This window comes from Chiloscyllium plagiosum, unplaced genomic scaffold (assembly GCF_037043375.1).
Source record: "Chiloscyllium plagiosum isolate Xiang-an unplaced genomic scaffold, Cpla_swu_hap1 HiC_scaffold_13, whole genome shotgun sequence".
NCBI lineage: Eukaryota > Metazoa > Chordata > Chondrichthyes > Orectolobiformes > Hemiscylliidae > Chiloscyllium > Chiloscyllium plagiosum.
Window position 1 is genome coordinate 61,991,503 of NW_028270151.1, and position 16,197 is coordinate 62,007,699.

Below are 16,197 nucleotides of genomic sequence, written 5' to 3' on the forward strand. Positions count from 1 at the left end.
GCAGGCAGTTCAAAGGAGATTTACTAGACTGATACTTGGGCTGAGTGGGTTGTCTTATCACAATATGTTGGACAGGCTGAACTTTTATCCAGCTGAGTTTAGAAAAGTGAGGAGTAACTAGGTCGAAGCATATACGATCCTGATTGATCTTGACAAGGAAGATGTGGAAAGGATGTTTCCTCTTGTGAGTCAGTCCTGAACATTATCTTAAAAATAGGGCTCACTACAGATGCGGAGAATTTCTTTCCTTTCAGAAGATGGTACAACTGGACTGGAAACAACAAATGTTGGAGATCACCGCAGCATCCATGGAAAGAGAACAGGCTGGAACTGGAACTGCCTCAGAAATTGATGAAAGTGGAGTCTTTGAATATTTTTGATCGGAGTGGATGGATCCTTGTTAGGCGAGGGAATCAAGAGTGTTTAGGGGTAAAAGTGAATTTGGAATTTGAAATGCAGGAAGGTCAGCCACAACCTTATTGAAAGGCGGAATAGATTCAAAGGGCAGAATAGCCCACTTCTCTTTTTTTTAGATTACCTACAGTGCGGAAACAGGCTCTTCAGCCCAACAAGTCCACACCGACCCTTCGAAGAATAACTCACCCAGTCCCATTCCCCTCTGACTAATGCATCTAACACTACGGGCAATTCAGCATGGCCAATTCACCTGACCTGCACATCTTTGGACTGTGGGAGGAAACCGGAGCACCCGGAGGAAACTCACGCAGACACGTGTTGTTCCTATTTTGTATGTTCATATGTTTGTAATGAACCAACTTTAGTAGGTAAAGTAATAAAATAAAATAAAGAACTGAGAGTGACAGTGATCTGAAAGATACAAAAATCAAAATTGATTTAGAATTTCAGCATGTTTACTAGCATCTGTGAAGAGAAAACTGACCTTACCAGTGAGCCTTCTTCAGAATTAATAGGCAAACTGAAGTCAATTGCAAGCATGCTTTCCAAGTTCATATGACAAAGAAGCGTGAATAATCCAGCAACGTTTTCAAAGACAGTTGTGAAGGAGCAGAAATATACATCCAAATCAGACATGATGCAAGTCAACTCTGCTACAAAGCGAGGAGGCTCCTTATGTTTTCAAAACCCAGATTAAGCAGGAATTAAAGACACTTAAGAGAAGTATTTTACCAGTGAAAACTGATTGCATTAGAAAATAAAACTGACAAAAAAGATAAAACTGTGAGATTATGCGGGGATGCCAAAGTGACAATTACCCAGGCTTTTGCTGTGAAATTGCTTCCACATTAGACTTCTAAAGGTGTGTTTTCAGGGGTTAGCTTCATCAAAGGTATTCGATCTGGTCACCATAAATGACAAGGCAAACTCAGTTCCTTCAAGCCTGCAAATTCTCCTTAACATCTGTGGCAAGATTAAAATTAGGAGAGCAACACCTGACATAGTCATACTCATGGAATTGTACTTTGCAGATCATGTCCCAGACACCACTCCCACCATCCCTGGATATGTCGTATCCTCCGCTGATGGGAGAGACCCAGCACTGATGGAGACACAGGTGTCAAAGTGTGACTTCCCACTTGCCTGGATATGTGCAACCCCAACAACTCTCAAGAAGCTTGACATCATCCAGGACAAAGCGTCTGCTTGATTGGCAACACATCCTTAAACATCTGTTCCTTCCAACAATGATTCTTGGTAGCAGTACTATGTATGATCTTGAACATGCATTGCAGCAGTTCACCAAGACAACATTTTCCAAATGCATGACTATCACCATTTAGAATCTCAAAGGCAGCAGTTACATGGAAATACCATCACGTGCAAGTTTTTCTCCAAGCCACTCACTATCCTGACTTGGAAATATATCACCAATCCTTCACTGTCATTGGGTCAAATCCTGTAATTCCCTCCCTAAAAGCATTGTAGGCCTTCCTCTACTAAATGGCTACAGTGGTTCAAAAAGACACCTCAATACCACCTTCTCCAAAGACAAATAGAGATGAGCAATCAATCCTTGCCCAGCCAGTGAAGCCTAAATGCCATGATTAAATAAAAAAGAAACTCAATATTGGATTTCATCTATGCTTACAGACAGGTTAATGTGGTTCAAAAGAGTCAGCAGTAACTCAGAATCAACATGCACAATGTTACACTCCTTCACAAAGTTGCCCTATGGTGCAAGATCTTCTTCAAAATTCCTCCACGCTACAATGGATAATATTTTACAAAAAATGCTGCACTGCTTGCACTATCACGGTAATGTACTGACTGCAACCACAGGACAGGAAAAAAATATTCACATCACATGGCAGCACATGGAAGTGTTTAGGATTGATGCATCCTTGGCAGCATGGAATAAAAGGAGAAAGTGAGAATTGCAGATGCTGAAGACCAGAGTTGAAGAGTGTGTTGCTGGAAAAACAAAGCTAGTCAGGCAGCATCCAAGGAGCAGGAGAGTCAATGTTCCGAGCATAAGGTCTTCATCAGAAATGAGGGGGTGGCCCAAGGGGACTGAGAGATAAATGGGAAGGAGTGGGATTTGGGGGAAGGTAGCTAGGAATTAACGTGATAGGTCAGAGAGGAGGGTGGAGCGAATAGATGGGAAGGAAGACGGACAGGTAGGACTGTTCAAAAGGGTGGTGCTGAGTTGGAAGGTTGGATCTGGGATAAGGTGTGGGGAGGGAAAATAAGGAAACTGGTAAAATCGACATTGATCCCGTGTGGTTGGAAGATCCCAAGGTGGAAAATGAAGCATTCTTCCTCCAAACATTGGGTGGCTAGGATTTGTCGGTGGAGGAGGCCCAGGACCTGCATTTCCTTGGTGAGTGGGAAGGGGAGTTAAAGCGTTTGGCCACAGGATGGTGGAGTTGTTTAATGCGTGTCTCCAGAGATGTTCTCTGAAATGTTCCACAAGTTGGCGTCCTATCTCCCCAGGAGACCACATCAAGAGGAATGGACAAAGTAGATAATGTGTGTGGAAGTACAGGTTAATCTCTGTTGGTTGTGGAAGGATGCTTTGGGATATTGGACGGAGGTGCGGGGAGAGGTGTGGGCACAGATTTTGCACTTCTCGCAGTGGCAGGGAAAGGTGCTGAGAGTGGAGGGTGGGTTGGTGAGGGGAATGGACTTAACAAGGGAGTCACGGAGGGAATGGTCTCTCTGGGACCAATTCCACCATAGTACATTCCAGACAGCCTCCTTCTTCAAAGACCACAATTTCCCCTCCCACATGGTCAACAATACCCTCCAAAGCATCTCCCATACTTCCCACACCTCGGCCTCAAACCCCACCCCTCCAAATGCAACAAGGACAGAACTCCCCTTGTCCACACCTTCCATCCCCCCAACATCACATTATCCTTAGTCATTTCCACCACCTACAAACAGACCGCACCAGGAGGGATATATTTCCCTCCCCATCCCTATTTGTGTTTTGGAGACCATTCCCTCTGCAATTCCCTTGTTAGGTCCACATCGCCCATCAACCCACCCTCCATTCCTGGCACCTTCCCCAGCCACCACAAGAAGTGCAAAACCTGTGCCCACACCTTCCCCCTTACCTCCAACCAAGGCCCCAAATGATCCTTTCATATCCAACAAAGATTTGCCTGTACTTCCACACACGTCACCTACTATGTCTGTTGCTCTCGATGTGGGCTCCTCTACTTTGGGGAGACAGGATGCCAACATTCCAGAACTGTCCTATCTGTCCATCTTCCTTCCCACCTATCCGATCCACTCTCCTCTCTGACCTATCACCTTCACCTCCACCTTCATCTACCTATTGCATTCCCAGCAACCTTCCCATCCCCTCCCATTTATCTCTCAGCCCCCTTGGGCCACCCCCTCATTCCTGATGAAGAGCTTATGCTCGAAAGGTCGACTCTACTGCACCTCGGATACTGCCTGACAGGTTGTGCTTTTCCAGTGCCACACTCTTCGACAGCATGGAGAAAACGTTGATTAAAAGAAAGGAAACACTGTAGGGATAGTTGGAAAATTCTCACATTGGAGATGAGTTGAAAATGGTGTTCCCTAGGGATTGGTGTTGGGACCCTTGCTTTTTCTGCTTTATATAAACAATTTGAAAATGGGTGTTGGGGCCAAAATCTCCAAATTTGCAGATGATACTAAGCTAGGGAGAATCATGAATTATAAAGATGATGTTGAATGACTTCACAGGAAGATTGACAAGTTTACCAAATGGGCAGACACCTGGCAGAAGAGTTTCAATGTTGAGAAATGAGGTAATGCATTTTGGGAGAAGAAACATGGAGAGACACTACAGGATGGTACAACTTTGAGGGGAATAAATGAGCAGAGGGACCTTGGAATTCACATGCATAATTCTCTGAAGGTGGCCAGGTAAGTTTTTAAAGAGAATTAAAGGATTGTTGAGTTTATAAATTGAGGCATGGAGTATAAAAGCAAGGAAGTGATGCTACATCTCGACAAATCATTGGTCAGACCATATTGTATTCAGGGTGAATACAATTCTGGGCATCTTATTTCAGGAAGGATGTTAAAGGGAGGTGGTTAGGTGTTCAAAATGATGAACAATTTTGAGAGGGTAAAGAATGATATTCTGTTTCCGCTTGTTGGTATGTTATAATAACTAAGGATCACAACTTCAAGATTGGCAGAAGGAGAGCTGGGAGTAAGATGAGGAAGAACTTTTTTATTCAGTTGTTAGGATTTACAATGTGCTAATGGGACAGTGGTGGAGGTGGATTCCAGAGGGCAGTTTCAAAATAGAGTCATAGGGTCCTACATAGTCATAGGGAAATAAATATTCAAGGCTACACGTGCTTTCGTAAGGACAGACTGACAGGCAGATGGGGTGGGGTGGCCATGTTGGTAAGGGATGATATTCAGTCCCTTGCGCGGGGGGACCTAGAATCAGGGGACGTAGAGTCAGTGTGGATAGAGCTGAGAATTTTTAAGGGTAAAAAGACCCTCTTGGGAGTTATCTACAGGCCCCCAAACAGTAGTCTGGATGTCGGATGTAAGTTGAATCAGGAGCTGAAATTGGCCTGTCACAAAGATGTTACTACAGTTGTTATGGGGGATTTCAACATGCAGGTAGACTGGGAGAATCAGGATGGTTTGGACCTCAAGAAAGAGACTTTGTGGAGTGCCTCCAAGATGGATTCTTAGAACAGCTGGTGCTGGAGCCTACCAGGGAGAAGGCAATTCTGGATCTGGTATTGTGCAATGAACCAGAATTGATCAGGGACCTTGAAGTGAAGGAGCCATTGGGAAGTAGTGACCATAACACAATAAGCTTCAATCTGCAATTTGAGAGGGAGAGGGTACAGTCGGAAGTGACAGTACTTCTGTTGAATAAAGGAATATGGAGCTATGAGGGAGGAGCTGGCCAAAGTTCAATGGTGCAATACCTTAGCAGGGATGACAGTGGAGGAACAATGGCGGATATTTCTGTGTATAATGCAGAAGATGCAGGATCAGTTCATTTGAAAAAGGAAGAAAGATCCTAGGAGAAGGCATGGGATGCCGTGGCTGACGAGGGAAGTTAAGAAAAAATATAAAGTTAAGAGAGAAAAAGTATAACATAGCAAAGATAAGTGGGAAGACGGAGGACTGGGAAGATTTTAAAGAACCACAGAGGATTACTAAGAAGGAAATACGCAGAGAAAAAATGAGGTATGAAGGTAAACTGGCCAGAAATATAAAGGAGGATAGTAAAAGCTTTTTTAGGTATGTGAAAGGCAAAAAAATGGTTAAGACTAAAATTGGGCCCTTGAAGACAGAAACAGGGGAATATATTACGGGGAACAAAGAAATGGCAGAAGAATTGAATTGTTACTTCAGATCTGTGTTCACTGGGGAAGACACAAGCAATCTCCCTGAGGTAATAGTGGCTGAAGGACCTGAACTTAAGGGAATTTATATTTGCCTTGAATTGGTGTTGGAGAGACTGTTAGGTCTGAAGGTTGATAAGTCCGTGGGGCCTGATGGTCTACATCCCAAGCCTGATGGCGCATGGTATTGGGGGCAAAGTACTAACTTGGATTGAAAGTTGGTTGGCTGATAGGAAACAAAGAGTAGTGATAAATAGCTCCATTTTGGAATGGCAGGCAGTGACCAGTGGGGTACTGCAGGGATCAGTGCTGGGACCGCAGCTTTTTACAATATATGTTAATGATATAGAAGATGCTATTAGTAATAACATTAGCAAATTTGCTGATGATGCTAAGCTGGATGGCAGGGTGAAATGTGATGAGGATGTTAGGAGATTACAGGGTGACCTGGACAAATTAGGTGAGTGGTCAGATGCATGGCAGATGCAGTTTAATGTGGATAAATGTATGGTTATCCACTTTGGTGGCAAGAACAGAAAGGCAGATTACTACCTAAATGGAATCAATTTAGGTAAAGGGGCAGTACAGAGAGATCTGGGTGTTCTTGTACACCAATCAATCAATGAAGGTTAGCATGCAGGTACAGCAGGTCGTGAAGAAGGCTAATAGCATGCTGGCCTTCATAACAAGAGGAATTGAGTATAGAAGCAAAGAGGTTTTTCTGCAGCTCTACAGGGCCCGGGTGAGACCACACCTGGAGTACTGTGTGCAGTTCTGGTCTCCAAATTTGAGGAAAGACATTCTGGCTATTGAGGTTCACGAGGTCAATTCCTGGAATGACAGGACTACCTTGCGCTGAAAGACTGGAGCGACTGGGCTTATATACCCTTGAGTTTAGAAGACTGAGAGGGGATCTGATTGCGACATATAAGATTATTAAAGGATTGGACACTCTGGAGGCAAGAAACATGTTTCCACTGATGAGTGAATGCCGAACCAGAGGACACAGCTAATAAATACGGGGTAGACCATTTGGGACAGAGATGAGGAGAAACTTCTTCACCCATAGAGTGGTGGCTGTGTGGAATGCTCTGCCCCAGAGGGCAGTGGAGACCCAGTCTCTGGATTCATTTAAGAAAGAGTTGGATAGAGCTCTAAAGGATAGTGGAATCAAGGGTTATGGAGATAAGGCAGGAACAGGATACTGATTAAGGATGATCAGCCATGATCATATTGAAAAGTGGTGCAGGCTCGAAGGGCAGAATGGCCTACTCCTGCACCTATTGTCTATTGTCTATTGTCTACAGCATAGAGATGGGCCCTTTGGCTCAAACTGGTCCATACCGACCAAAATGTCCATCCATTCTAGCCCTATTATCCTTCTAAGCCTTTCCTATACATATATTTGTCCAACTGTCTTTTAAATGTTGTTAATGTACCTGCCTCAACCAAGAACTGGATATACTTTCAAAAGGGATAAATTTAGAACACTACTGGGATAGCACTGGAGAATAAGACTCCTGGATAGCTCTTTTGTGAGCTGGTACAGATGATGGGCCAGATGGCCTCTTTCTGTACTGTAAAGTGCTATGATTCTATGTTGGATGAAGTGTTTAAAAGGCTCAGTGAGATTGAAAAGGAGCACGTGTGCTTTGCTGCGATCGAAGCTCTCATATATTTTGGCATGAAAATCAAGCTACAGCCAGTGAAAGGGAAGATAGAGGCTCGAGTCAGCGCCTCAAAACCAGATGTGCTTAGATTTTCAAGGCATAATCAAAGACTACTAATATTTTCTATCTGAGTTTGCAGAAGTGTTAGCTGTACTGCTTGAATTTTTTTGAAGGAAGACATGAGACAGGCAAAATCAATGCTGCTGATACATGTTAAAGAAGCTTGATCACTCATACATTATGACACAAAGCTCAACTTCAAGCTAGCACGTGGTCCTTCAAAGTGTAAAGTTGGGGCCATAATCAGTTGTGTCATGGATAATGATCAAGAGAAAGCCAAAACATTTGCATCATGTACAGTCACCAAGAGTTAATGTAACTATGCACAGGTAGAAAAGGAGGTGTGTGAAATCATTTTTGGATTCAAAAAAATTTGCATCAGGTTTTATTGGATAGAAATATCATGCTAGTTGCAGATCTTAAACCCTGAGTAATTATTCATAATCCAAGGACTGCAACACCAACAATGCTAAGATCAAAGGTGCTCGTTGGGCTCTATCTCAGTCATAATTAGATTATAACACTGAATGTTGTAGTTGAAAGGAAAATGCTATCAGCAATACCATGTTGTATTTGCCTCATGAAGACTCAAAAGTAGGCTTTAAGTGTGTAATTCAGAACAGGGATCGTGGGTGAGGATGTTTCAGTTACTGCAACTTAAATTCAGAAAAACCTAGTTTTTAAAAAGAGTCTCTGATCAGACTTTGAATGACTGGACAGTATTTGACTAAGATAAAGAAAAGGAACTGAAACCATTTCAAAGTATCACAGTGCCTCAGTAGTTAGCATTGTTGCCTCACAGCACCAATTACCTGGGTTCAATTCCAGCCTTGGGTGAACTGTCTGTGTGGAGTTTGCACATTCTCCCCGTGTCTGCATGGGTTTCCACTGGGTGCTCTGGTTTCCTCCCACAGTCCAAAGATGTGCAGGTTAGGTGGATTGGCCATGGGAAATTGACCACAGTGTGCAGGCTAACTGGAGAAACATGGGGAATGCAGGGTTACAGTGGTAGAGAGTGGATTGCTCTTCGGAGGGTTGGTGTGAACTTGATGGGCTGAATGGCCTGCTTCCACACTGTAGGGATTCTAGTTCTAATCAATGTCACATGAACAGGTGGGGTTCTAGAGTGTCAGTACAAAGTTCCTAGTCCTGAATGTCATCTCATGACCCTGATGCCTTTGAGACAAATTCAAATGTTTTAATTCTAGCAGAGATGGGAGTGGGAGGGTTGAATTACAGAGACTGGGTATTTGGAAAGACCAGTTATTTCATTAATTTTAGCAAATTCAAATGCCTGATGCTTGTTAGCTTTTGGGTTCACTTCTTTTGGGGGAAGTCGGCAAGGAGGCTAAAGAAAAGTTATTCTTTTGATTGCGAAAATTGTGGTGGTTGTGGCGATCTGTATTGCAAAATGAGTCTTACTGGAACTGGGGTTGTAATTGCACTGTAGTTTTCTCTGGTCATCCTCCTTATTAATCATTTTACCTCCTGGCCGTCTGATGAACCGCCTGCTCTCCTCAGTAAGGCAATGACAATTACTGACAAGGCTGCCATTGCATTGGCTAAGTGTCCCAAACCTTTTGGAAGTGCTTGTGGCACTGTTTGGGTGCTGAACTTGTCTCGTACTCAATTAGGGCAAAACTAATTTTGTGAGAGTGAAAGGGTTAAGGCACAGCATCAGGACCTGAATTCTGCATGGAAAATCTGGACCAAGGTTTTGATAGAACTACACTCTAAACACATGGTCAGCATGAAACCCATAGCCAACAGTTTTGATTCTTGGCTTGGTCCAGGTCATACTCTTGAATCATTGATCAGTGCATGTACAATTGCAAAAGGTCCAGAAGTAGGTTGCCAATAACTCCCGTACATCCACTGCCACCATTGACCTGTTAATTTAAGAACACATACCAATCTTTTGGAAGAAAGAAATGAAAAACTGGGCAGTACCTTGTAGGAGTTTGAGCAATATTGTCTATGGTCAGATGTCTTGCAGAATCAGGTGATATGATGTGGCAAGGCCCATCTCAAAGTTGGGAACAATTTACACTGTCTTTTATGCTATTCACAAACAGCATTGTGAGGATCTAACTAAGCAGCAGCAAGATGCCAATTGACAAGGATGAACACTTGTGAAGCACCTTGTTAATCACACAGCTTGTCTCATTTATACTGGACTCCCATTTTACCAAACTGTCCAAACAAACTAGCTGTCAGGACAACTTCACAAAAAACAAGAGCGGGTACTTGTGACATTCAACTCACTGCTTGTTTCAAATGACATCCATACTAGAAACCGAGCATCAACACCCAAGGGCATGCTCCATGGGCACAGCTACCCACACCTGACATCCCCAGACAGTGGTATCTAACATATGCCAGGTACTAAGAACCCTCATGGATCATCTCTGATCCACTTACGCATGCTTCTGCACTGTGTGGCTTGGGTTTAAATATAGCATCTGTGGTGTGAGTACCAGAAGGTCCTGGCAACATTAAGTACTTCTGTTCTGCTGATCATACCTTTGCACAACAGGATGTCATGAAGCCTGAATACATAATTAAATATGTGAACAGTGGAAAATTGCATCAGAAAATTTGTCCGATATCATGGAGGGAAACCCTCTGTGAAACTCTTCAAACTTCACATTTCATCAAACTATGAGAAGATTCAGGTGTATTTTTCTGAAAGTCCTGGACTTTATGAAAATCCAAAACCTGACTCTAAAACCTGTTGAATATCAGGACTTCATAAACCAGTAATGAGGTGTGATTTATAAATGTTGAGTAAGAAGAAAATGTGTCAGCTGTTATTTTACCAAATATGCACATTCACAAAGATTTATTTGATTTTTAAACTGTATAGTTAGTGTAACTGAAAAAAAATTCTTCCAAAACACTTCTTTTGATGTGGAAAGCAGAGTGTAATATATTCAAATATTATGAGCATGCCCAGTTTGTGATGATGTCATACAACATGATCTGACCATCTTGATGTCTGACTCTCTTTACAAATTCCTTCAAAAATATAACAACAAGTTTACCTTGGCAGGATTGACTATTTTTCTGAACCTATGGAATGGGTCATTTCAGAGACAAAGAGTTGAATAATCTTTTTAACTTTAACCTGAAAGAGCCTTTCCAACACCCAACCTGATTGTTTATGGGCTCTTGCTACCCTCCTAGCGAAATGTACCTCTAAAATGGAGATGGACCACTCTGGCCAATGTGTAGGTCCTGTTTGGTTTTTCCGACCACTGTCACTTTTAGTAGTTAACAATATTAGATCTCCTTTTATTGTTCAGAGTTTTCAGTTTCTTGTCCTTATCGAGGTGAAGAAATTTGCAGCAAAAATGTAGGTCTGGATTTTTATAGTTCTTCATGGATACAGTGTAGTTGTAACTTCTAAGCTCTAATATTCCATGCTTCAATAATGTAGTTTGTACTAAAACATGTCATTTATTGCAATGTACAATTCTATTCTGGCTGGAAGCTGGCATTAATTTCACACAATGCACTACGTACTGAAGCACATTCTAGATTCATTTGATGTAATAACTAAGATACTTTTGATTATCATTGCATCTTCATAATGAAATTGTCCTGGAAGTTTGCTTTATTTTCACAATATGGAACAATTTTCACTTCTTATATTTAAGAACTAAAAAGTATCTGCAGTGTTTCAAAGAATTCATTCTTTAAAGATGAAATCAATCCAGTTATTCCCCTGTTATATGATTAAGACTCCAGGGGTCTATTTTGTGCAAAAAAAAGTCTTTTTGATTTGTCAGAATTTTTTTTGATTAATATGCAGCTGTCATTGTACGAGCAAACCCAGATCTCAACTTTTCCTTTTATCTTCCTCTCTTACCCCAGGCTGAAACCAGTACCTAACTTTTCAGGAGAGAACATCCATTCATTTTTGATCGGTGCACGATATAACAGGTTGGTGAAGACAGTTTGAAATGTCAAGTTCACTTTTCAAATTGTCTGAATTACAGTGTGTATTTTATAACAATTGTACTGTTAATGCTTGTGGATCTGCACTGGCACTGTGCATATTAGCTCAGTGAATTTCAGCTGAATTGACAACCTGACACACAGGGCACAGGAGAGCTCTGGGAGGCGACCTTTAATGGCCTGATGATGGTGATGGGAAGGTCAGACCTGCTGGGTGGAGGATGATGTCGGAGGTCTCCGGTGAAGGGTGTGATGGTGGTTGAGGAAGGCTGATCGTGGATGCATCTCAGGCTAGCACCTGGATTCCGGGAGTAAGTGTGAAGGTACTTACCTTTACAGTCTGTCGAGGAACCTGCCCTATTACCTGTGGCCTAGGAAACCCAATGCCAGCAGTAGATACATTTCCGAAAGCTGGATGTCAATGAGGCTAACAATGATGCAAGTGTATGAGGGTTGGATGGTGGATGTCATGTTCTTATATCATCCTCCTTAACACAGTGTTACCACAATCATGCTGGATTGATTGTATCATTGGTTCAGTTTACTGAACAGATAAAACAAACTTGTTGTTACAGAACAACATATGTACAAATCCCTAGTCTAATAAATTGCTGCTTGCACTCCTTGTGGCTGCTGGTCATATGTCCTCACCTCATCAAGCTTGGCTCATCAGAATCCTCAGTTCTTAAAGCAACATAGCTTTTAAACCACAGCAGGGACCTGGGTGAGTAGGGTAGGGTTGATTGGAGCCAGAGATGAACTGAGCTGGTGGAGGTTGTTTTTGTTTGCTTGTTGGGGAGGGTGACCTATATTTGGGGGCATTTGGGCAGGTGATTGGATCTGAATGGTGGATAGTGCTTCAGCTGTTGGTGGGTCATGTGGCGAAGGTAGTTGTAGGTGGGTAAGGGGCATATCTGGCGTCAAGGGGAGATTAGGCCTCTGGGAGTTCTGAAGAAGGTGTCATCATGCATTCAGCACTCAGTATAATTGATTGGGTTGGGAGAGGTTATAGAGCAGGTTTTGATCTCTTAGGTTCCCTGGATAACTATCCAGGTAACAGACAGGAATTCTTCGATGTTTCTGCCTCAGGGTTGGAAACTTTGTAAGAGAGTTCTGAACGGCAGGCAATTCATTGGAAGTTTACATTTCTCTGGCGATTTTGCACAGAGTCAGTGCGTTGGGATTTCTGAGAGTTTGCAATGTGCATCTATCATCTCTCTGACTATCCAGAACTGAGAAGATCCGGGCTAATGTAGCTGGTTTTGGGTGCAACGCACTTAAGTTTTATATTCTGTAACCTTTGGTGTAAATTTTCCTGTCAAATTTAACTTCTGCAAATAAATACATGCTGGGGTTAGATTGAGTTTAATTGCTTTTTGTGAAAATTGATGATTGGAATGTGTTTGTTAATTTATCCAGATCAAAAGGAACACAAACCGACCAACTTACTTTCTCTTTCATTTAGACTATTCACACTTCAAAACATAATTTCTGATGTGTGACATCGACACACGCTGATGTGTCATTATTAATATTTTAGAGGCTGGTCGCATGTTGCTTACAGTTTGAGGATAATTTTATCCAATATAGTGTATGAAGCAGTATTAGAATAATTGATTCATAATTATTTTATTACAGTGTTGTTCTAGTTTTGGCTTATTGAAATCTGTGAAGAATGGGCATTATGTACAGGGATGTATGTCAAAAGAAGAAGACAAAATAGGCAAAGCCTGAGAAAGATTTGAACATAAAGTTGAGGATTGCGTAATAATCTGGAGACCAGTGAACTAGGCTACAGTGGAGTTAATGGAAATGTATGAAATGGTCTGAGCCACAGTATTCTGAACAATTAGTAATTTATTCGAGGGGAAAAGTCAACAATGAAAAAAAAACAAAATAAAAACATCAAAAATGAAAGGCTGAAATGGCAAAAGCATGTCCCAGAGGTTAACTACATTTGACGTAAATGTTGGAGTGGCAATGGGCAATACCTTGGAGGTGGAACAAGAAGCACATAGTCATTGGATATGGTGAAGAAAGCTCAGCTTGGGATCAAGCAATATTTTGTGTCTAATATCTCTTGGGAAAGAGTGAAGTGAAAGTTATGGTGGTAATGCAGAGCTACTGTTGGGAATCAAAGATGATGGGTTTTGCTTTCACCACATTGAATTGGAAGAATTTAGAATACATCAGGGTGTAATATTGGACTGGTGATTGAAGAAGACAGTGACAGAAGTAACACTTGAATGGATTAAGAACAATAAACTAGAGGGCATTAAGTACAAGCCAAACCTATACATATAGGTGAAATTGCTGAAGAACAGCATATAAAAGATGCATGAAGGGACTAGGGATGCCATTGCAAATCAGGCAATGGGTTCAGTGGCAATGGAAAATAAAATCCTAGACGATATTGACCTGGCTTCTTGAACTGACAATAGCATGGCCAGCTCATTTGACCCTGAAAAGTCTTCCTTCTGCGGGCTTGTATCAAACTTTGGAGGACTGACTGACAGATTAGTCAGGGAATTGCTGGACATGGTCAAATTCATGGAATCAAAGCCTACAATAATTTCCAAGACACCATTATCACCATGCTTGGTATGTCCTGTCCCCACCAACAGAACACCCACGAGAGATTACAGCACACTGGTAAATAGTGGAAGGAATTGTAGTTACTCTGGAGTCCTTAACATTGACTCCGGGCTGACTGAAGTCTCATGGTCAAACATGGGCAAGAAATCTCATGCTGATTAGTCAAATGCTAATCCCCTCAGCTGATGAATCAGTAGTTTTTTACTCATTGATGTGATGTGGGTGTTGCAGGCTTGGCCAACATTTGTTGCCCATCTCCAGTTGTCTGTGAGAAGGTGGTAGTGAGCTGTCTTCTTGAATTTTTGCAGTTAATGAGTGTATGTTTACACCCACTGTCATGTTAGGGATTTTGATATAATGATACTCAATGAATGATGATAGAGCTCCAAGTCAGGGTGGTATGTAGTTTGGAGGGCTCTGTCCTTCTAGATGATAGAGGTCACAGGTTTGGAAGATCTTGTAGATGGTGTACACAGCTACAACTGTGCATTGGCGATGGAGTGAATGGTTTTTTTAAAGTAATGGATAAGATACCAATTTTCTTTGTCCTGTTGGAAGTACTGTTGGAAATGCACTTATCCAGTCAAATCCAATATACTAATTACTTATGCCTTGTAGATGGTGGACAGACCTTGGGGAGATAGGAGGTGAGTTAGTTCCTGCAGCATTCCTACTTCTAATTTGCTTGTAAGCACAGTATTTACATATAGGTTCAGTTCAATTTCTGGTCAGTGGTAATCCTCAGGATGTTAACAGCAAGAAATTCAGTGATGGCAACACCATTAAATGCCAAGTACTTCTCCATGTTCAGCAACACATGGAAGAAGAACTGAGGGTGGTAAGGTCAGGGAGTGTTACTCCAGATGGGGGACATCAATCACTGTCACCAAGAATAGGTTAGTAGCACCACTACAGACTGAATTGGATGAATCCTAAAGGACATAGCTTCTAGAGTGGGCCTGCAGCAAGTGTTAGGATAACCAACAAAAGGAGGAGATGTATGTGACTTCATTCTTCCACATCTAACTGTTGAAGATGCATGCATTGATGATTGTACAGTAGGAGTCACTACTGCACATTTAATAGACTGTCTTTACATTGAAGATACCTTCCCGTCAAGTTGATTGGCATTACATTGTGCTAAATGAATGGATCTGGATACTCAAAACTGGGATACAATGGGCTGTTAGCAGCAGCTGAATTTTATTCAATGACAATCCCCAAACTTGAGTCCCAGCATATTCCCATTCTACCATTACCATCAAGGTGGGTAATCAACCCTGCTTCACTGAAGGATGCAGGAGGGCATGTGAGGCACAGAACCAGTCACATCTAACATTCAGGTGTCAACCTGACTGAAGTCACAATACAAGACTGCCCAATAGTAGAACCATCATGTAGTAGACATAACTCAGTTTCAGGTCTGAACTCCTCAGTCCAGCCACCACACTCCGGTTTAAATGGTGAAGGGCAATTAAGCAATTAAGCAACCAACAGGAGGAGGAGTTTCTCCAAATAATCTCAACCTCTGCAGTGGTGGAGTCCAGCACATTAGTACAAAAGACCAGACAAAGCCATTAGTATAAAAGAGAAAAGACAAAGCATTTGCATCACATCTTCAGCCAGAAGTGCCATATTGATGGTCCATCTGGAGTATTTTTGTGACCGGAAGGCAGTTTCTAGTGGGGTACTACAAGGCCTACTAGAAAGCAGCTTCCCTGCTTTTTGTGGTCGTAGAATCATAGAATCACACAGTACAGAAGAGGCTCTTTGGCCAATTGAATCTGTATCACCAATCGTATACTGCTACTTACAAGTAAGTAGTACTTCACTTTCCCACGCTAGGCCCATAGCAATAAATGTTGTGACACTTCAAGTGCTCATCCAAGTACTTCTTAAACATTGTCAGGTTTTCTTCGTCAACTATTCTCCCAGACCTCCACCACTCTCTGGGTTAAAAAAAAGCTTTTCCTCAAATCTCTCTAAACCTCCTGCCTTTCATTTTAAAATTATGTCTCCTTGATAACCCTTCGACTGAGGGGAATGGTAGCTTTTTATTCACCCTGTGCCTGCCCCTCCTTACATTATACACCTCTATCAGACCCCCCTTC

At 42.1% G+C, this 16,197-nt stretch overlaps 1 protein-coding gene across 1 annotated transcript in view; it reads left to right on the forward strand.

Moving 5' to 3' along the window:
- The window catches only part of LOC122555878 (uncharacterized), a 361,709-nt gene that overhangs the window by 320,787 nt on the left and 24,725 nt on the right, over nt 1-16,197 (forward strand). Inside the window, exon 7 of the mRNA XM_087993253.1 lies at nt 11,408-11,476. Within this exon, the coding sequence (XP_087849379.1) occupies nt 11,408-11,476 (69 nt within the window). The remainder of the gene's footprint in view (nt 1-11,407; nt 11,477-16,197) is intronic.